Source organism: Myotis lucifugus, unplaced genomic scaffold, assembly GCF_000147115.1.
Source record: "Myotis lucifugus unplaced genomic scaffold, Myoluc2.0 scaffold_146, whole genome shotgun sequence".
NCBI classification, from domain to species: Eukaryota; Metazoa; Chordata; class Mammalia; order Chiroptera; family Vespertilionidae; genus Myotis; species Myotis lucifugus.
In genome coordinates, this window is record NW_005871194.1 from 79,239 (window position 1) to 100,708 (window position 21,470).

Here is a 21,470-nt window from a genome sequence, read left to right on the forward strand (position 1 = left end):
TCCCAGAGGTTCTCAGTAGCTCCTCCCCCTCCGAGCCCGCCTCTTCCCGTGGGCGGGGTTACTGGTCGGCGCGGCCGGGACGCGTCACTGCGCAGCCGCGAGAGGGCGGTACCACGGCGGCTGCGACATGGGGGGGCGCGGAGCAGACGCCGGAAGTAGCAGTGGTACGGGTCCCACCGAGGGGTACTTACCACCGGCCGAGTCCACCCGTGCCGCGACGAGAGCCAAGGCCCGACAGGGTGGGCGTGGCGGCCGCCAAAACACCACACCCTCGGCCCCCTCCTCTCGCGGAGCGCCTCCGCGTCGCTCCCCTCCACCGGCTGCCATGAGCGAGCGCCTGCGCCCCAGGTGAGACCAGAGGGACCCCCGTTCCTTCCCGGACCCTCTCCGCTTTCTTGGAGGGTGGGGCGCTCGAAGCGGGGTCCGAGCCAGCGCGGGCCTGCGGGTGTTATTGTCAGGGGGAGGAGGGGAGCGGGCTGTGCGTGTCTCGGCACCTGACCCCTGCGGGTGCTGGTGGGGGGACTCCAGAGTCCAGGTCTCCCCACTCCCCCATCTCCCCCCGCCCCATCTTTCTCTGTTTGGAATGAAGTCTGGTCGGTCCCGGAAGAGAGACGCCGGCCCTACAGCGTCCCTGTCCTAAATTTAGGAGGGTGGGGGGAGGGGAGGAATGTCTGATCTTCGAGTGGGAGCTCCTAGTGCATCTGTGGGGCGAGGGTGGGGGACGGAGGGGCACGGGGTGCGGGGCTGCCGGCTCCCCAAGGTCAGAAAGAAGGCCTGGGGTTGACCCTGCTGCCGGGAGGGGTGATGTTGACGGAAGAATTTGGGCCCCGGGCGGTTGTGAACGCGGGCGGGCAGATGACCGGAGGGGCTGGTGGGGTCCCTCAGGCCGCCGCACGGAGGGAACTGACCGGGTTCTAAACTGTTTGGAGGCGGGGCCGTTTGACTCCGGAGGCGGAGGGAGGGAGGATGGTATGGCGACGCACTGCTGTTCCCTGGAGCCCGGCCTCGGGCCTGGGGCAGGGGGGTTGGGCTCGCTGGACGGGCTGGAGTCGAGTCCGGGCCCGGCTGCGATCCTTTCCTCTTCTTCCGAGTGACCCCTGTGACCGTGTGGAGAGGAGGGAACTGGGGCTGGGCACCCCAGAACGAAGGGGAGCCGCTGAAAGCCTTCCCCGTGGACTTTGAAGTGAAGAACCTAGGGGTCACCCAGGCCGATTCTGACATCTTCCTGATGCGGAGACAGACGGAGGGAGGCCGGCGGGTGGACCTGCGTCCTTCCAGGCCCACGGGGCTTCCCTTTGCTCCATAATAGCCTCAGGTCTAAGGGAATAGGCGGGCTCGCCCTGTCGCATGATGCTGTTTATTCTCTCGTCCCACGTCTTCATGGGCTCTGGATGGAATCGACTGCCTTTCCCCGAGGACCCAGCCCTGGAGGATAGTTAATGCACGGAGTTAAAATTCTGGGAAGCTTCCTGAGGTCCTCTGGTCCAGTAGCGATAAGCTGAGGTTCCTCCCACTTGTGTATGGGATGGCCGACTTGGGCCCCGCAGGGAGTGAGGCATACAGCACCTCTGTGTAGGAAATAAGACTAAATACATTTGACTTTAGGGGCCCAGTGACCCCTGACCTGGCGGGGTTGGGAACAGAGCCCTTCCGCGCCGTCAGCTTGGTCTGACTGCCATTGTCTTTTCCTTCTCAAACCCAGTTGATGGTTTTTGGATCGTCTCTCGGGATGTCTCACGTGTCTGAGAAAGTCAAAATATTTCCTGCAAAAAGATTCTCTTTTATCCAACCCCGTGCGCAAAGGACTGTTTGCCCTGGTGGCAGATTTCCTTTCCTCTGGGACGCAAGTGACGCCGACATGTTTGTACTGGTCACTTGTTGTCAAAGAGGCCTGGACAGGGGTTTCTCGCCTACTTTTCACCCCAAGTCCCGCGGTGCCCGAGGGACCAGTTCTGCCAGCCCCAGCTCTCTTGGTATCTCCGAGTTAGTTCACGTCCCTGGGTCTCTTTCCTCAGCTTCCAGGTGAAGCGTTGGTCAAAGATGGTGGTGTACGGCCTGGGATGGCGGTAGAGGAGTGGGTGTGTGGCAAGGAAGCCCTTTCTGTAATCAGTGCCGATCCTTGATCCCACGTATTGAGGGATTTATTTGTGTAGTTATTTTTCCCGGTAGGAAGGAAGGGTTCTGTTACTTCTGTGCCCAGTCTCTAGAAGATGGCAGGGAGATTGGGGAGAAATGAAATGATGAAAAGTGATGGAAGCAGCCATCCTTAGAAGGAGTAGATGCTAAACAATAATCTGTTAACTAGTTGGCTAGGGAGACTAGGATCAATTACAGGGAGGCTGCTAAAATTATGACCTGGTCTGTGGCATTAATGTGGAAAGTTATAATCTGACTGATTGTGTGGATAGGCGTGGGCATGAAGCTGTAATCTTTCCAGTTATTGACGATAATGTTGAAAGAAGAATGTTACAGGGACAGAATCTGCAGAGTCTAGGAAAAAAGTGAATTGAAGAACAAGTAGGGCTCATTCTTAACCCAGTTCCATCCAGAAGAGAGGGCCCCCACCAGGTAAAGAGAATTCTGGCACCTTGAGAAATCAGCTGAAGATGAATGAGGCGGGGCTGTTTCATGAGACCTTCCCAGAGTTTAGTGAAGTCGGCAAAACCAGCCCATCCTCTGTTCTTACACTCTGTTGGCTCTTGACATTCACATTCTTGTCACTGGGAAGATATAGTCCCCATTATAAATGAGGAAATCGGAAAGTTTGGGTCAGGCTCCTAAGTTTGGTAAGAGTGACTCAGCCCAAAGCACAATCAGCTGTTGTCACACTGATAAAAGTAGAATTTGGGACCAACATACTGCTGTTTCATGAGTTTCTTGGGGTGTCCACTGGCTTCCATTGGACATTGCTCTGTAACTTCTTCATATTCCTGTGAACATTCTCTGGTCAGATGAGGATGAAAGTAGCAATTTCTTGGCTCAAATCTATGCTAAAAACATCTTTAATGATTATTAAAACCTGGTATCCATCTAGTTTTTAGCTTCTAAGTACTTCAAAATAATGTGTAGATCTGACCCAGACTCCTGGGAGAAAGGTAGGGAAGCAGAAGTGATGATCTTATTTTGCAAACAGCTGAGCCTTAGAATGAGATAAGTGGCGTAGCCCTCTTCCTGTTGGCTGGTTCATGCTTTATCAGAACCGCACACCCACTATTTACCCTACACTGAATCCAAACTCATTCATAACGTTGGAGGGACTCAGAATGCTGCAGAGTGCAGGAACTGAGTGCAGGATGGTAAGGTTTCTTCACTGTCCAGACTTCAACACAGAACTTTAGATGAAGGGCCTGCCCCAATAAGCCGCCCTCCTCACATAAGAAGATACTATATGCCCCAATTCAGTACTTTCCAAAAAGCTGTTTTTTCCTCTAGCTCTAAAAATTTGGACCTTTAAGAGTTTGCGCTACAGTAGATGCTGCTGCCTGTGTAACTTGGCCTCCAGGCAGCACTGTCCTGTGGCATTGTCTGCAGCGATAGGAACCTGCCCTGTCTGTGCTGTTCAGTGCAGTTGCCACTAGCTGAAATGTGGCTAGTGCGACTTAGGGACTGGATTTTTAATTGTATTTAATTGTCATGAATTAAAATTTAAATAACCACATGTGTTAGTGGCTACCATATTGGACAGCACAGTTCCAGGCAATTTGACTTAAAATTATACCTCCCATAATTTATTTCTCTTGTCTAACTGAGGTTTGGAAGTTCTTCTGACAACACTTGGTTCTTGCATAGAAAACATACAAATTTTGTCTCTGTTGCACATTTTAGAACACACGGAACTGAGAAAGGTGTCTGATTTTTCTTTAAATTTGTACGTTTTAAGCAGCTTATGCCATAGTCTCAAAGAAACAATCTGGTCAAGTAATTTATACCATAACACTAGGTGCTGTCGCCAGAATAATCAAGTCTGTGTTCAAGAGCAGCTTTTCCAGGGTTTGTCCAGAAAAGTAATTTAATACTTTGGAGGGCATAGAGCTTTTGTTTAATGTGGCAATTGGGAGAAAATCAGGAATGAAGAAAAACTAAAGATTAGCAACTACCATGAATCTCTATGGATATTCCTGGGTAGCACCATTTTCATATGGATTTTAAGGGTAAAATAGGCATTGTCACATGGAAGGGAGCAAAATGAAGTAACTTGGAATTAGAATTTCAGGAAATGTAGAAAGACCATAACCTTAATAAGGTGGAGTTTAAAAAGCTCAATCATTACTGTCTTCCTGCTCTTATTTATTCACAGGAGGCATTTAAAAAGCTGCTTTTGCAAAATCAGTCGCACCAATTTCAGCCCCACCTGACTGCTGCTATTTTATGTTTTTGCTCTTAGTGTGCCTAGTGATGGTGTGCTTCCAATTTTAACCTATGGGGATATCATAGGCTGAATTACATTTTTTCAGGCAAGAGGGCAAATTTATATGTTGTCATGGTTTACAATTTTAAGTATCTGAAAGGTGAATTTTTTTTTCTCCTCCTTGTGATTTATTTCAGGAAAAGGAGAAGGAATGGCAGTGAAGAGGACCACCATCTCCCCCCACAGACCAAAAGGAGTAGCAGAAACCCTGTCTTTCACGATTCCTGGGACACAGAGGTAGGAATTGTAGGTTTCAACCTTTTCTTGAGCCACGGCCCCTTTGAGGAAGCTTTGCACCTTCCCCAGCAAAACAGTCTATGTCTGCCCTAGTCAGGCCTGCTCCCCCCAAATCTGTTTTGTTAGAAGTTTCATGAGCCTTTGCAAACCCTTCTTTAAACCCTCTATTTATATTTCACAAACCAACCTATTTTCTAATAGTTTATGAACCATAATTGTCTTTAAGGTAAGCATATTTTGTTGCTTCAGTTCACATATCTGTAAGAATATATAATGTATATGTACGCAGAATCCTGTTTTTCAGTGTTTTCACCCTTTCATTGTGCTGTTCACAAAGCTGCTCCGGAGGCAGAGTAGCGTGAGAGGGAAAGAGAGCTCCCAGGGTTCTGGCTTCCTGAGGGTGCCACCTATGCATGCAGGGTGAAGTCCTCGGAAGGCTGAGCCACAGTGCCGAAGGGAAGCTCACATTGAAGTGATGCTGCTATTAAATTAGGTGCCTAACGATTTAGACCAGCAGTTCTCAACCTGGGGGTCGAACGACCCTTTCACAGGGGTCGCCTAAGACCATCGGAAAATACATATATAATTACATACTGTTTTTGTGATTAATCACTATGCTTTAATTATGTTCAATTTGTAACAATGAAAATACATCCTGCATATCAGATATTTACATTACGATTCATAACAGTAGCAACATTACAGTTATGAAGTAGCAACGAAAATAATTTTATGGTTGGGGGTCACCACAACATGAGGAACTGTATTAAAGGGTCGCGGCATTAGGAAGGTTGAGAACCACTGATTTAGACCCTTGATAGGTACCACCTAACAGAAACTCCTCAATGGCAAACATTCCTAAGCCTCAGAACTTCAAGCAGAATTCTGTATATCACAATTCTTGCACAACCAGATAATTTGCATTTTAATTAGTTCTTGATAACAGGACTTGACTTATATCCAGTCTTTGCCAGAAATCCAAAGTAACTCCTCCCAGGGTGGGGGTCTGTAACTGTCATGTGAGGAAGACTCATTCAGGAACAACTAATGAAAAGTGTAGGTCGATCCTTCTACACCAAGCATGTCAAACTCACGGCCCACAGCTCACAGGCCGCATGCCTCATTTATTTGGCCCGTGTTAGCCTTTGAGTTTGACATGCTTGTTCTACATGGAGACGTGAGTTTCTATAGCTTTTATCCCTCTTTTGAAATTTTTCCTATTACACTTTTTCTTCCTTTTTAAAAAATGATGAATAGAAAAGTTATTGACCTTTGTTTAAAGTGGTAATTGGGGAATCTCAGGGATGAAAGAAACCAGACTTTAGAGGCTACCGTGAGCATCTGATGATAAAACACTAACACTAATTGAGTCTCCATTTTTCTTTTTCTTTTCTTACTAATGGTAAGGGCCTGGGGGGCAGGGGGAAAGGCAGGGGTGTGCTCCCGGGAGGGAGAGGACCCATTATTCTTTTGAATTATAAGGCTGTTCCTTAAAAGAGGATGCAGTGGTTACTTTCATGGTGTCGGCATGAATATTTCTTTACTTGTATCTATATGTAAATTCCGCTATATGATATTCACAGTCGTTTGAAGGTATAGTAGTAAGTCTAACTGTTTGTATTGGTCTTTTCCCCTGATATCTACATTTTTGATGCCTGAGAACAGGAATATAAATTGTTATGTTTAAAAAAAATTAAACATTTCTGATCTCTTATTTTTAGAGACACTCCTTAGGATTCGTTTTCATTTTGTTTTCCTTGCTGTTTGTAGAAAATGACCTGCACTCCCTTTCTAAAACCCGTGTATGGGTATCACAGAAGAAAACAGTGTGTTGTTACTCAACCTGTAGGTTCCTATGTCTTGTTCTTACTTGTCCAAAGAAATTCAGTGGTTAAGCAGCTACGTAAATCATTAGGCTGGGGATAGACTAGGTTGTCTTTGTTATAATTTACAGTCAGTGCAGGTACTTCTTATCTGTCATGGTATCTGCACTCGCCAGTAGCCCTCTCGGGCAGTGGTAACTTGGACCCTCTGTCTCAGCTGTGCTGGCTGGACATCTACCAGCTGTCTGAGCGAGTGGCCTGTAGTGCTGTGCTTCTCCAGCGGTGGCATTAACAAGTAATGAGGCCTGCGAACCCAGGGAGAGCTAGAGAAGCAAAAGGCAGGGGAAAGTCTTCAAAGTGGAAAGTTAAGCCCTGAATAATTGAATCGTCACCCCTGGAATAGATCATTATGCTTGTAGCCATAAATAGCAAGTTTGGGGTTATTTGGCTGCTTTTTGACATATCTAAAAGGGAAAGCAGTAAAATGATTCCTTATAAATGGATTATTTTATTAATTTACATGACAAGTTATCTTATTGATGAAAATGTTACTTTTTAATTCTAAGTAGGGCAGAGGTAAGTTTCCTTAAGATTAACTCAGTTAAGAGAAACTGTTTCCTTTGTTATTCCTGAAATACTTAAATAATTTTAGGATTCCTTTTTAAAAAAATATATTTTATTGATTTTTTACAGAGAGGAAGGGAGAGGGATAGAGAGTTAGAAACATTGCTGAGAGAGAAATATCGATCAGCTGCCTCCTGCCCACCCCCCACTGGGGATGTGCCTGCAACCAAGGTACATGCCCTTGACTGGAATCGAACCTGGGACCCTTCAAGTCTGCAGGCTGACGCTCTATCCACTGAGCCAAACCAGTTAGGGCTAGAATTCCTTTTTTTGTGACTTGAAGAACTTTCATTTCTTTTTTTTCTTTTTTTTTTGAGGTGTTTGATTTCTGTTAAACTATTAAACTATGCCATAAGTAAATGGTAATTGCCTGGAAATTGGAGCCAGTTCAGGCCTCTTTCTTCCTACACACCGTGGAGCTAAGGAATGTGCACTGACTCGCCAGATGAGTGACGTAGAAAGAAACTTTCACTCTGCTTGTGCATTTTCTTCCTGCCATTCTGGCAGGTATTATCATTTCTACATGTCGGACGGAAATGTTGGGCCACAGAAAAATGTAAAGTCGCTTGCCCAGAGATACACAGCTAGCAAGAGGCAGGGTCAGTGAGCCCAGGGCTTGACTGTTGAGCAGCTTGCTCCTCGCCATGGCGTGTGCCGTCTCCCGGAAGAGCGGGTGGAGGTTCTGGGAAGCTGTGCTAACTATCCAGGGGCAGCAAGGTCCTTGACTTGGCAGACGTCATAGAAACAGAAGAATAGCTGGAAAGTGTCCCCAAGTCAGTGCTGTAACGTGGTATTAGCGAGAAACCATTCTTGATTTCTATCTATGTAGAATAAATACAAAGAAGACTTTGGGGTCTAGTATTTTTTTGTGGTTGTTGTTTGCTTGTTTTTTCAAAAATGTAATTGGTGTTTGAAGACCTTGAATTTGAACTCCAATGACTTAGATTTAATGACTTGTGAGCCTAGGATGCTCTTTTTAAAATTGAGATATATATTATCACCATAGGAATAAAAATTTTTCTGTAAAGCCATTATGTATGAATCATGTTAGCATGATTAGTTAGGCTTGTTTTTTCTTGATGAGCAAGAAGTGAAATATTTATCACTTTGTGTCTTCCTCTTGAGTCCTATACAATGGTAGCAACATTCCCTTGAACAACACGGGTTTGAACTATGTGGGTCCATTATGCATTCTTTTTTAAAAGTAAATATGTACAGTACTGTAAATGTGTTTTCCTTATAATTCTTTAAATATCCTTTCTTTAGCTTACCCTATAGGATTACAGAATATAATACAGTAGGTCCTTGGGTTACGTCGGAGATCCGTTCCTATGGTGCGACGTAATGCGATTTTCACCATAAGTCGGAACCCACCTACATAAGCACCTACGTCACTCACATGGAGCACATACACAGCAGTAATGAAGTGAAACAGTAAAAAAAGTTTAAAAGAAAGATAACAATTTCTGACCTTTACTTGTGGTAAATAAATAATAAAAAACATAAAGCACATATGTACGTACGTCGAAATGATGGAACTTTTTTTAAAATAAATACTGTAAATGGGAGATGGCGATGTAACCACGAAATGACGTATGTCGAGTCTGACGTAACCCGAGTCCGACGTAACCTGAGGACTGCCTGTATAATATAAAATAATCCTATATAATAAAAGGCTAATATGCAAATAGACCAAACAGTGGAATGACCAGTCGCTATAACGCGCACTGACCACCAGGGGCAAACACTCAACGCAGGAGCTGCCCCCTGGTGGTCAATGCGCTCCCACAAAGGGAGCGCAGCTCAGCCAGAAGCTGGGCTCATGGCTGGCTTAGCTGTCAGTCGGACATCCCCTGAGGGCTCCCGGAATACGAGAGGGCGCAGGCCAGCCTGAGGGATTGCCCCCCCCCCCCAGTGCCCCAGTGCAGTAATTTCATGCACGGGGCCTCTAGTATAATTTAATATACAATATATATGTTAATCGGCTGTTTATGTTATTGGTCTTCAGGTAAACAGTGGGCTATTAGTGGTTAAGTAGTTTTGGGGGAGTCAGAATTTATATGCAGATTTTTAACTGTGCAGGGGGTCAGCACCCCTAACCCTCATGTTCAGGGATCAACTGTATTTGGCAAGCATTGTCCTGAGTAGTTGGTGTCAACTTGGATGTCTCCATTTCCTTCCTGTGTCCCATCTCCCTCTGGGGTACGACACATATCCCTTCATTGACATTGCCCCGGTCCTCATGCTGGCCTGCTCTCCTGCTTGATGTTCTAGAAAACTTCCCAGTTGGCCCCTGCTCGATCTCCACGACCTCGTTCGTCTTAATAGGTCCCTAGCTTCCTCACTACTAAGTGCAGATCTGAAAACATCTTACATGCTTGGAAACTGTTCCCGCAGACTTGGGGCACCTATAACCTAGCCATGACCTCTCATGTATATTTTGTCTCACTAATGCTTCCTGGAGTGGTGCAGCCAACACCACTGTTAGCCTTTCCTCCCCAGAACACTCCCGATTTTGCTTATTCTCCCATTTTGTCACACCCTCCTTGTGAAAAGATTCTTCCTCCTCCTCTAGGCCCGTTCAGACACCATCCATTTTAAGAAGCCTCTCTCCTCGCTCACTCGTCCACACCTATGCTAGATTCCTGTCACCTCAGTGGCCGTGTACTGTCCTTATCAGTGGCTGTATTGTCACCACATTCGTGATGAAGCTCAGTAAATAAATGACCAGGGACCCCCAGTGCACTGCTTCCCGAGCTGGGACCCGGGCATGTTTTCAAAAGCCTACAGGTGATTCTAAAATGGACTGCATTCTTCCGGGTCTTATCTGCAGTTACCAGGGTGCACAAGTAGGTTTCATTACTGCCTACGCTAACAGAATCCTCCCCTTCCACACAGTGCTTCGCCACAGGGTTCTTGTGAGCTGCCTTTGTGTATTTAGAAAGAGACTCTCGATCAGAATCTTCATAAACTTAACTTTGTGCTTGTGTACCTGGATTTGCAAGGGGTTTTATTTCATAGATCATGACCTTACTCTCTTTTGATTTGTAATACAAAGTTGTCATTGAAAATAAACTGGTCAGAGTCAGCACTCAGCCCAAATTGAAAAGTCAGAGGAAAGAAATGCGCTTTGTAACCTCGGATTTGGATAAATGGTCTGTAAGGAGTCAGGAGCCTGGGGACAGGGATCCTAGTTGATGAATCTTTCTCAGTCCCGAAGTTTCTGGACTCTTTCAGTACAGAGCGTGTTCAAGTCTTTCAGAGCAGGAATAGTAACAAGGTACAGACTGTACCAGTTCTCAAAACCACCCCGCCCTCCTACCCCAAGGATTTGATACGAAAAAGTGCCACTCAGTGGGGGAAATACAATTTTTTTTTCCTATTTCAAGTGTGTGTGTGTATCTTTTTGTCTTTTTAATATATTTTATTGATTTTTTACAGAGAGAAAGGGAGAAGGATAGAGAGCTAGAAACATCGATGAGAGAGAAACATCGATCAGCTGCCTCCTGCACGCCCCCCACTGGGGATGTGCCCGCAACCAAGGTACATGCCCTTGACTGGAATCGAACCTGGGACCCTTCAGTCCGCAGGCCAGTGCTTTATCCACTGAGCCAAACCGGTCAGGGCGTGTTTTTTTTTATAAGCCGATTTATCTCTGTATATCTTAAAGCACTGATAGAGTTAAAATTTGATGTTATGCCTTTAGGGTTAAAAGTAAATGGTCTTGATCCCATCAAGTAGAACACTTTGCTGGCCGAGTGTTAATAAGACCGCTCACAATGACTTTCAAACATTTTTGACCCTGTCCCATAGGAATGTTTTATTTTTGTGGCCCAGTACATACCACATATATTTGTGAATAATCGAAAAAAGTGTCACAATTGCCCTCACCCTGTTGCACTGTTTTCTTTTCTGTGCTGGTTGCTCCCCACCAATGGGTTTCACCATCCATTTGAAAAACACTCGTCAGTCTGTGAGGTACTCACGAAAGCCTCTTGGAGAGCGGGAATACTTGAATTGGCAGACAGTAGAGCCAATCTTGAAAGAGACGCATTTTTACCTTGGATGACAGGAGTCTATATCTGATACTTCAGGACCCCATCCTGGTTCTATGTGGGCCATCTCTTATTAGTTTGAAGGTATCAATGCCCTCCTCAATGCAAGTGAATACAAATGAGGCTGTTGTCAAGGTTCTTAAGTAGCTCAGGGAGGCCAACAGTCTTTCTGAAATCCTATGGACAGAATCTATCCATCCATCTATCTATCTATATCAGTGGTTCCCAGCGTGGGGCACATGCCCCACGGGGGGGCATTTGAGGATGAGTTATTAGTGAATTTTTTGCATTTCTTAAATATATAGTGACATTTATGCATTGCAGTTCTCTATTATATGTTCTGAAACTTTATTTGCTAATTTTTTGTATCATTTCATATTATTATTTTTTAACAATTTCTTAGTGATTTCTTCCTCAGTACTTCAGCTATCCTTTCGTTGTTTTATTTTTCTCTTTCATGGATGCCATGTTCTTTGGAAGCTTGTTTAGACCAAGCTAATGACCTTTTAGGCTTCCTCCACATGAATAGGAGTTCACCTTTTGAATAATAAGAATTATATGTCACGGGCAGGGAGGCGCCATCAGGATTTTAGAGATGTTCAGGTGGGGCATGGCCAAAAAAAGGTTGGGAACTACTGATCTATATATTCAAGTCTTAGAATTAACTAAAGACCTCTATTTTGTAGCAATATTCTCACTCATGATCATTTTTCCCCACAAAAGAAATCTCTTTTTGTAGAAGCTATAGAATATATAGTAAAAAAAAAAATAGAAGGTCCAGATTCTAAATATTTTGGCATATATATCCTTTCAGACTATTTTTAGTATATATGTATATTTACATTAAAGAAAATCATTTTAAAACCAGCTGACATACTATATATACTGTTTTGTAACCTGTAAAAAAGATGTTGAAGGTTTCTATCTTTGTGTGTGTGTGTGTGTAATTTTTAATAGCTGATACAATTTCATTGTTATGAATTATAATTCATGTATTGTACTTTATATACATACCAGAGGCCCAGTGCATGGATTCGTCCAGGACGTGTCTAGCCCATCTCAGTCCTGATTGGCGGGGCCAGGGCGGGACTGTGGGAGGGCTCCGAGGCGTGTCCGGCCCCGTCTTGCCCAGTCCCATCAGCTGGATCCCAGCAGCAAGCTAACCTACTGGTCGGAGTGTCTGCCCCCTGGTGATCAGTGCACGTCATAGTGACTGGTCAAATGGTCAAACGAACAGTCGGACACTTAGCATATTAGGCTTTTATTATATAGGATATTATAAATTAACCAATTTCTCTATTGTTATCCATTTTGGTTGTTTGTAGACTTTAGCTGTTTAAACAAGGCCACACTAAACATTTTTAAAAATATATATTTTTATTAATTTCAGAGAGGAAGGGAGAGGGAGAGATGGATAGAAACATCAGTGATGAGAGAGAATCATTGATTGGCTGCCCCCTGCATGCCCTACACCGGGATCGAACCTGCAATCCGGGCATGTGCTCTGACCTGGAATCGAGCTGTGACCTCCTGGTTCATGGGTCGATGCTCAACCCCTGAGCCATGCAGGCCAGGCACACTAAACATTTTTATGTGTGTCTGTATAAAGTTACGTTACAAAATTTTTTAAATGGACTAGGAATTGCTGGTGTATTTGTGTCCCCTTCCCCCCTTTTAATGGTCATTTCTAACCTGTTTAAAGAACTTTTACCTTTTCTCAGAATAGTGTCACCTTTGCTGTTAAGTTGTGAAGTAAATATAATTTGAAACAGAAACTTGACTTACTAGAAACTGATTCTAGTTCTTGCCTTAATTTTCAGACACTACCTGTAACGAAAAACAAAGAAAACAGACTAAGAGGAAACAAAGTTTTCTGCGCGGTGGGTTTCTTACCTAGTGTAGTACCTTACCTGCTTGTTAAATATTCATGGCCTTGTGAGGTGTACCAGCGGCAATTCTAGGTTGTTACACTCTAGGTCAGGAGAGGCTGCTATGGAAAGCAAGTTTTTTTTTATTATTTAAATTTAAGTCTTCAAGTAAAGTCTTCAAGTAAATGTAATTGTTGCTGTTAACACTGCCATCTGATGCCACTCAGCCCATTTATGTTTTCATGAAATTTTTTTAATTGTGGAAAGAAAGCTAGGTTGTCTCCGACTACCTATGCTCAGTAGCTCCAGGTGACCCATGGACCATGACAGCTCTTGGTTTAAGCCTTATTAATGATGTATGCATTTGGTGAACATGCTTTCTTTGCTGTTTCAGGCATGTTTATATACATGTATATTTTTAAGTAGTAGAATCAAAGTTACTTAGACCTCAACCCAATGTCCCTTCATCAGTTACAACTATAATTTCTCTAAAAGGACACATGTGATTCCTATATACCCATGTGGATTATAATGTACTAGAGGCCCTATGCACGAAATTCGTGCAAGAGTAGGCCTTTTTCCTGGCTGCCAGCACCAGCTTCCCTCTGGCACCCAGGAACCGGGCTTCCCTCCAGTCACAGGCAGGCATCCGGGACCCGGGCTTTCCTCGCAGCCCCAGCTTCATCCAGAAGGTCCTCCGAATGATGTCCGGAAGGACGTCTGGTCTAATTAGCATATTACACTTTTATTATTATAGATGTATTGTTAGGTGTAACTTCTGGTATTTTAAAAATCACTTTTAAAGTATCTATCTTAAAACAACATTTTATTTATACATTTATTTTGATAATGTAAAATATGTAATAACCACATTGCAAAAAATTTATAGTAAAGGGTTGAAAAAATAAGATCTGTAACCCCTCTAATTTTAACATTAGTACTATGGGCTGTTTCTTTCCAGGCTTTTTTCTTGTGTATAGATTTTACATTGTTGTAAGCAGACATTTCAAAACCAGTATCTTTAAGTGAATATAAATTTAGATGTATCAAAAGGCTAATGAGAAAAAATTTTATACCAAATCATTAATTACTAGAATTCTAACTTTCTCATGTATTATTCCTTCTAGTACAGTGATGGCGAACCTTTTGAGCTCGGCATGTTAGCATTTTGAAAAACCGTAACTTAGCTCTGGTGCCGTGTCACATATAGAAATTTTTTGATATTTGCAACCATAGTAAAACAAAGACTTATATTTTTATATTTATTTTATATATTTAAATGCCATTTAACAAAGAAAAATCAACCAAAAAAATGAGTTCGTGTGTCACCTCTGACACACGTGTCATAGGTTCGCCATCACTGTTCTAGTATAATATTGTATCGAGTTGTAAATAGAGGAGAGTGCTAATTAAATGATTGCCGTATTAAAATTGTGTAATACCGTAGTTCTGAAGGATCCTTACCATTGCCTTCTCTTTGAGACCCCTACTAGTGGAAGAAAGGAGATTTCTGAGTGACTCTTGTTAGGGATCTCTGAGTAGCTTCTTCAGGATGACTAAGACACCCAGTCATGTTAGTTACATTAAAATATTAGACAGGTTCGTGCACATGCACATATACACACATTGAACTGCAAAAATGCTAATATCACTTTACAAGAAGTATATGAAAATCTCAGGACGTGTTCTGCATTCGGAGAACACCATTCGTGTCCTTGAGATAAACAGATTGTCACAGGTTTTTATTTTTTATTCTTACTTGTTCCCAGAAGCCATTTTATCTGTTATGAGGATACCTTTTTTACACCCTGTACCAATGAGTGATACTTAACCTTAGAGTAGGGGTGGGGAACCTTTTTTTCTGCCAACGGCCATTTGGATTTTTATAACATCATTTGAGGACCATACAGAATTCGCCTGCTACTTTTGTTCAAACATTTAATTAACTCACCTCTAATGCCTTGGCAGGGCCAGACCGAATGACTTCCCAGGCCTTATTTGGCCTCCGGGCTGGGCATTCCCCACCCCTGCCTTACAGGCTGAGAACTTGTTCCCTTGATTATTAGAAATTATTGGAATGAATGACAAGAGAGAGAAGACATGTAAAGGAGTTAAGATGTAGTTGAAGGGATTTGCAGTAGAAGGCCTGTGCTTCAGTCTGGACCCTGCCACTTAGGGATGTGTAATGGGGACAGTAATCCCACTTGACATTACAGGGTAGTTGTGAGGATAGAATGAAATACCTTAGGTCCGTGGTCGGCAAACTGCGGCTCGAGAGCCACATGCGGCTCTTTGGCCCCTTGAGTGTGGCTCTTCCTAAGCCTTAGGAGTACCCTAATTAAGTCAATAATAATGTACCTACCTATATAGTTTAAGTTTAAAAAATTTGGCTCTCAAAAGAAATTTCAATTGTTGTACTGTTGATATTTGGCTCTGTTGACTAATGATTTTGCTGACCATTGTCTTAGGTGAACGTAACTTGTAAACTGTAAAGCCCAGTATATGTTATTGTTACTATTAATCCTCACCCAAGGATATTTTTTTCCATTAATTTTTTAAGAGAGAGTGGAAGGGACAGACAGAGAGACACACACATTGATTGGTTGTCTCACCTATGCACCCCGACTGGGGCCTGGGACACAACCGAGGTATGTGTCCTTGAACAGAATCATACCTGTGACCTTTCAGTCTGTGGGCCAATGCTCTAACCACAGCCAAACTGGCTAGGGCAAGCCCAGTATATATATTTTTTAAATATTTTAAAATACATTTTTATTGATTTCAGAGAGAAAGAGAGAGGGAGAGTGAGAAACATCAATGATGAATCATGGATCGTTTGCCTCCTGCATGCACCCTACTGGGGATTGAGCCTGCAACCTAGGCATGTGCTCTGACTGGGAATCGAACTGTGACCTCCTGGTCCATAGGTCAACACTCAGCTACTGAGCTAACCAGCCGGGCTAACTCAGTATATGTTTTGATCTGGTACTTCTCAGACTAGGTAGGAAGAATATTCTTAAGTTAAACCACAGTAAAGTTCTTAAGAAACAAGTAGCCTAGTTGTGAAACTGTTCCTTTTTCTTTCCAGTCTTCAAGCAGTGACAGTGGCGGGAGCAGCAGCAGCAGCAGCAGCATCAACAGCCCGGACAGGGCCAGTGGGCCAGAAAGTAGCTTGAACCACATCGTCACCGGGTCCAGCCCCAACACCCCTCAGCCCGCACCTGAGCAGTCTGCACTATGCCAAGGCCTTTACTTCCACATCAACCAGACCCTGAAGGAGGCCCACTTTCATAGCCTACAGCACCGAGGCCGGCCTCCAACATGATGGGCTGGTGGTTTCTTGCCTTCTGTGAAGGGACAGCGCTGTGCAGATTTGATATTTCATCTTATGATGTTTTAAAAAATTGCACAAAAAATGCCTGTTGGCTTTCCACTCTATATTTGAAATAACAGGTTAACAGGCAGTTGTTTACTTGTGGTTTTGCTGCACTATTGCAATTTTAAAGGGGCTTTGAAGCAATTTTTTATAGGATTCTTTTGAGGGTGGGTATCAAATCCATGTCAAGGTAATGGTATGAGGAAATCTCATCTGCGTGTTGAGTCCATAGTTTGTCCAATTCAGAATGATTTCCAAATCTGTCAATTAGAAATTCTACTTTATGTAAAAAGGCCTTTTAAAAATGGGGGATCTTCAATTTTTTAAATTCAATAAACTAGTAAAGAGTATGTAGTTTCCATGAAGAAACATACATTTTTTTCCAAAATATAGACCTTGATTCAGTCTTGCACTGAAATTGCCATACTACCTCTTAGTATGTAGCTGTGCGGTTGGAAATGCTCTCCTTTGTAACAGAGAGTGAGGTCCAGGTGAGGCTGTGTATGCGAAGCACCCTCCCCAGTAACTGTCTCTTCTCTGTTGTGTATTTGTATTTCCAAGAGAATGTCTTTCAGGTTCTTGTATATGCAGATAATTGTCACCTTATTGCTCAGAGCCTACATCTCCGATTGGGTAGAAAACATTGCAGTTCCGACAGTCAAGAAATATGTAATGATTTTTTGTCTTACAAACCTGTTCTCTCAGCAGCTTATGTGATCTCACTGATAATTCTACCCTGTAGTGTCGAGAACTGCAGCGTTGTTGAATGCTGACAGTGTAAGCTATCGGAACTGATGTCTGAAGTCACAGTGCTGTGAGACTGTTGGCCAAGGATTCCCTTTAGAATTGAAGTGACCCCACTAACAGTAACTAGGGGCCGCATTCCACCACTGAGACTGGACAGACTAGCGTGGCTTAGAAACAGATGAGCAGAGGCACCGTTAGTAGAAATGATGCAGTAGTATTTATTTAGAGAGTGATGGCCAGGTCCCATGTTACTTAGTCATACTAGAGAGCCAACCAAGTTTGAATAAGGAAGGTGTAGAGTCTTCGTCCTCACTGACAAACTGTCTGAATAAGGAGCCAGGATGCGTCGGGTCATCTGCTCGGGAGAGTGCCGGGGGGACAACCTGCCATGGCATGGAGAGGAAAGTGCCTTAGAGTCCACCCAGATCCTCCTGCCTGCTCACCTCCGCCACGCCCCGCCCCGCCCCACCCCACCCCACTCGGAGTGCACACAGCACACAGACCTGAGAAGCACGGGCAGCTCTAGTTCAGGGGACTGAAGAGGACATGGGGACGACTAAACTTTGCAGATGGAACTACTGTAGGAAAGGGTAAATCTACACCTTTCCGTGGTGGTTCCTCTACTGTGGACAGAATGTAAAGGTCAGTTACTTGAAGTAGGAATTTAGAATTGGGGAGGGAAGTTACTGCACAGGCCACTGCTTATGGAGTAGATGGTTTGTGCAAGAATTTTTTTTACTACCATCAAGTTTTAAAACCAGATGTTTGACAAGGATTTTGGATCTTAATGGGTTTGTGGCAGGGAATGTGGAAAGGATTCATTGCTATTGTTTTGTCTAGCAATAAAGTAAACAACTAAATGCTGAAAGAAGCCAGCACTTGAGCTCTCAAACACACATGTATACAACACAATGCAGAAATACCCAGGACTCCTCCTGCAGGCTAATGGATGGCAACCTCCTGAAACAAAACGTGTATTAACAAGAAAATGTAAAACTCAAGAAAGCAAATTTCCTTTTATTTACCACCCAAGTAAAAGAAATGGAAGATGAAACCATCACCAAAACCAACCTTTTTTTTCCAAACAAGTATAACGATAGTGCTGGGTTAGCAGTTCGCTCTTTTATCCTACAAAACCCAAGAACAACCTCCTTCCTGTCCTGCAGATCTCCAGCCTCGGCAGCCTGAGATCTGTTTCTATATGAGGCTACTTGATAGTGTAAATGAGCACCTTTTAAACCTATCAGCTCAAGCTAGTAAAACCTGTACTTCTATATTGCGCCGCCATTAAAAGCAGCATTAGTGCATTTTGTCATTCAGTTCTTTATCGATTCTTTAAGGGGAGCCGATTGGGTGGTTTGGTGGGAAATGGGACAGGATCCATAGGGATGAACCTTTTGATTTCTGCACTAACCTGGGCTTTGGATTCGATGCTTCTGCTGGTTGATTTGGCCTTTCGAGTGCTTGTCATGCTGAGTGGAAGAAGTCCAAACCTCCAAGAGAAGATGAAGGCATTTCAGTGGCATGAACAGGAAGCCGGGGGCCAGCAGAAGCCTGGTGGGATCGTTACCTGATCTGACTCGATGCCAGCGGCAGTATGTTATGGGGTTCTTGCGAGTTGAATGTGCTGCTCCTGGGGGTGAACTGATTCTCTGTACCAGTAACCAGTCCAAATAGAACCTGACAGACAAGAAGGGGGTACAAAAACACGGTGGGTTTATTGGCCAGTTTAAGCCGCTTCTGTCAGTAGTCAGTCACTTTGTGATCATCATTTTGGGGAACGTTCTTTTCAGTGTGTGAATGCTTAAAAATTACCACCTGTCAGAATCTCAGTCACATGGCTCTTTTATTCCTTTCTGAGGCCTGGATAAAACCTGAATAATCCTTATCTACCATGAATGGGGTCAGATCTCAGCAGTGAGATCTTACCTAATCCTCTTTCAGTCTTTATAACTAACCTCAGCTTGCGTCCTGTATCTCCACCCCCCCCCCCCCCCCCCCCCCCAGCACTGTCTCCAGGAGCGATAGCGCCAGAGCGGGTTTATCTTTCACAGGGACTGGCTTACAGAAGTTCGCTGCACCAGGCGTGTGAGGTTGCTGTTGAGGTGTGGTGTGAACACATCCAGGTCAAAGGGATCAATGAGTCCTTCCAAGTAGTCAGTTACTTTCTCAATTCTGAAGAAAAGGATTAGGATGATGAGTCTCCACAGTTTTTAGGACAAAAACCCATTTTCTGGTACTTGAATGCTATGGAAATCCTGGAGCTGGATTTATTCTTAATTCCTGGCTCAGTATCACTTGTTACTAATTGTTGTGCTTAATAATCCTCAAGAGTTTTGAGCTGATGGGATGTCTAAGTCGAGTCCATTTTTCCCATGCTGTGTTTAGGGAGGGCACTGGAGGCTCCAATTATACCCAGCAGTTGGTAGGCTGACTGGAGAAGAGGAATGAGATCCCACTTACTCCGCCTGGCCGTGGAATGTAGCCAGCAGCTGGTCAGTATTTATCTTGCTGGCAACAGGAGCTTCCTGTCTAAAACAAGCACAGCTACTGTGCAGCACGGCTGGCTGGTGGCTCCCCAGGAAAGGGGCTTGCATTGGGCAGAGGCTGTATTGGGAGAGCTGGGGTGAGGCTACCTGGAGTCATGTTTGCTGCGGCCACTTTTCACCTCTTCACCCTTGGCTGTGAGCACAGTGCTGAGGTACCGCAGGTCGTAAAGCAGCTGCAGTGCCCGGTTCTGGGTCATTGGAAATGCACCTTCTCTCTGCAAACGAATGCCCCGCCCCGCCCATTAAAGGAGATGACTTCCATGTCACGGGTTGGTTGAGTCCCAGCTTATTTCAGAAGCAGATGTTTTTTCCATTCATACCACTTTAATCTCACAACAAAACAGGTTAGAAACTTGGTCTTAAAACCCAACCACAGGGAGGACCCAGCCCTTAAAAAAGGTCTCAGGTGCTGGAGATGGTCATTTTAAAGGGAAAACGCCCCTTGCATGAAGGAGAGGCCTTGTGAGCAAACTCAGGAGAGAAGGCTTACCTGAATTCTTCCCAAATTGGGAGGTGGGCCTGTCTTAAAAGTGTTATTAATCAAGTGGGAATATGCCACAAGGGCAGAATGCTTCCCAGACCATGGGTGAGAGGGGAGAGGGGGGGCAGGGACTCTTAAATACCTCGCATGCCAAGGCTGTGCTTTGTAATCCTTCCAACTTCCTCCCAGCCCCAGAGAAGTTTAGTTTAAGAGACCACATTTGATCCTGAGGAAACTGAGATGTAAATGATTCGCCCCAAACCCCGGTGTGTGACTGTGCCTGGTCAGGAGGGGTCTTTGTTACTCTGAGGCCTTCCTCCTCCCACTGTACTGACTGCCTTTTTATGAAGACCTGCCTGACCCCTGAGGACGGTGTAATTAAACTCGCAGCCACTACCAACTCGATAGCCTGGGCTCAGTGACCCTCAGCACCCAGAGTCCTTGCTGTGCGCTGCCCAGAGCCCAGAGAAAGCTAAGGTTTATTTCAGTGTTTAATGGAGAAAACTGCGAACACCTACCTTCGTCTCTTTTCCTTCTGAGAGTTTCTCATAGGCAGCTACTACTTGAGCCACACAGTTTTTCAGCATCTCCTGCAGCGTCACCTTGGGCAAGGCATGGCCTCCAACCCGATTAATTTCCTAAGGAGCACTGAGTCGCCAACTTGCACCGATTAAATGAGGCGCAGTAAATATGGGTCCATCTTGCACCGATTAAATGAGACGCAGTAAATACGGGTCCATCTATCCTGGCTTCACACCAAGACGTTGACCTCTCCAATCAGCCCCTCACAGCCCAGCTAACAGATCCGAGTGACACTGGCTGTCATTCCCTCGGTGGCACCTTTTTACGCTGCTGTTTTCAGTAAAGGGTAAGTGGTTCTCGAATTAGCAGAGCCCGTGCTACAAAAGGGAAGAATCATCACTGACTCTGGAGCAGTCTATCTACTTGGCCCCATGGCCACTTGGCCTCCCCCACCCCCAGCAGAAAGTTGTAACTATTACTTGCAGCTCCCCCTCAGCAGCTGACCATTAGTGATTTTCTAAGCTCTTTCCTTTCCTCAGAGCAGGTCTCAGTCCGGCTCTGACAGGGGCCCCGGCTTACCTGGACAGGGAGTCGGATCTTGGATGTGATGCTGCTGCCAGACTCCGCTTCCTCCTGAATTTCTAGTTCATCCCAGCTGGTGGCCGTGGCCAGGACTGAGCCAGCATCATCTAAAAGTAATGACTGGGCAAATCCATGGGCTAAAACCTGGTAATAAAAGGCAGATGCCCAGAGAGGCCACTCAGATCCTGCAGAGTTTCT

General features: G+C 44.6%; 2 protein-coding genes across 3 annotated transcripts in view; one reads left to right on the forward strand and one right to left on the reverse strand.

The window, feature by feature from the left end:
* Window positions 1–72: 72 nt before the first annotated feature.
* On the forward strand, window positions 73–18,457 carry FAM104A (family with sequence similarity 104 member A). Of its 2 annotated transcripts, XM_006094911.3 has the most exons (4): window positions 76–348; window positions 4,546–4,645; window positions 12,968–13,027; window positions 16,104–18,457. In XM_006094911.3, exons 1-4 carry the CDS (start codon window positions 128–130, stop codon window positions 16,338–16,340), a joined length of 618 nt encoding a protein of 205 aa, XP_006094973.1. In that variant the 5' UTR covers window positions 76–127; the 3' UTR covers window positions 16,341–18,457. The 2 variants fall into 2 exon arrangements, with proteins under 2 accessions (XP_006094974.1, XP_006094973.1); XM_006094912.3 differs by lacking the exon at window positions 12,968–13,027 and having other exon boundaries at window positions 73–348.
* COG1 (component of oligomeric golgi complex 1) overlaps window positions 17,333–21,470 on the reverse strand; it is an 11,817-nt gene continuing 7,679 nt past the window's right edge. Inside the window, exons 9-15 of the mRNA XM_023759077.1 lie at window positions 21,186–21,416; window positions 20,687–20,806; window positions 19,775–19,902; window positions 19,205–19,313; window positions 18,709–18,818; window positions 18,553–18,631; window positions 17,333–17,521 (exon numbers count right to left, since the gene is read on the reverse strand). Of these exons, the coding sequence (XP_023614845.1) occupies window positions 17,387–17,521; window positions 18,553–18,631; window positions 18,709–18,818; window positions 19,205–19,313; window positions 19,775–19,902; window positions 20,687–20,806; window positions 21,186–21,416 (912 nt within the window). The 3' untranslated portion in view covers window positions 17,333–17,386. The remainder of the gene's footprint in view (window positions 17,522–18,552; window positions 18,632–18,708; window positions 18,819–19,204; window positions 19,314–19,774; window positions 19,903–20,686; window positions 20,807–21,185; window positions 21,417–21,470) is intronic.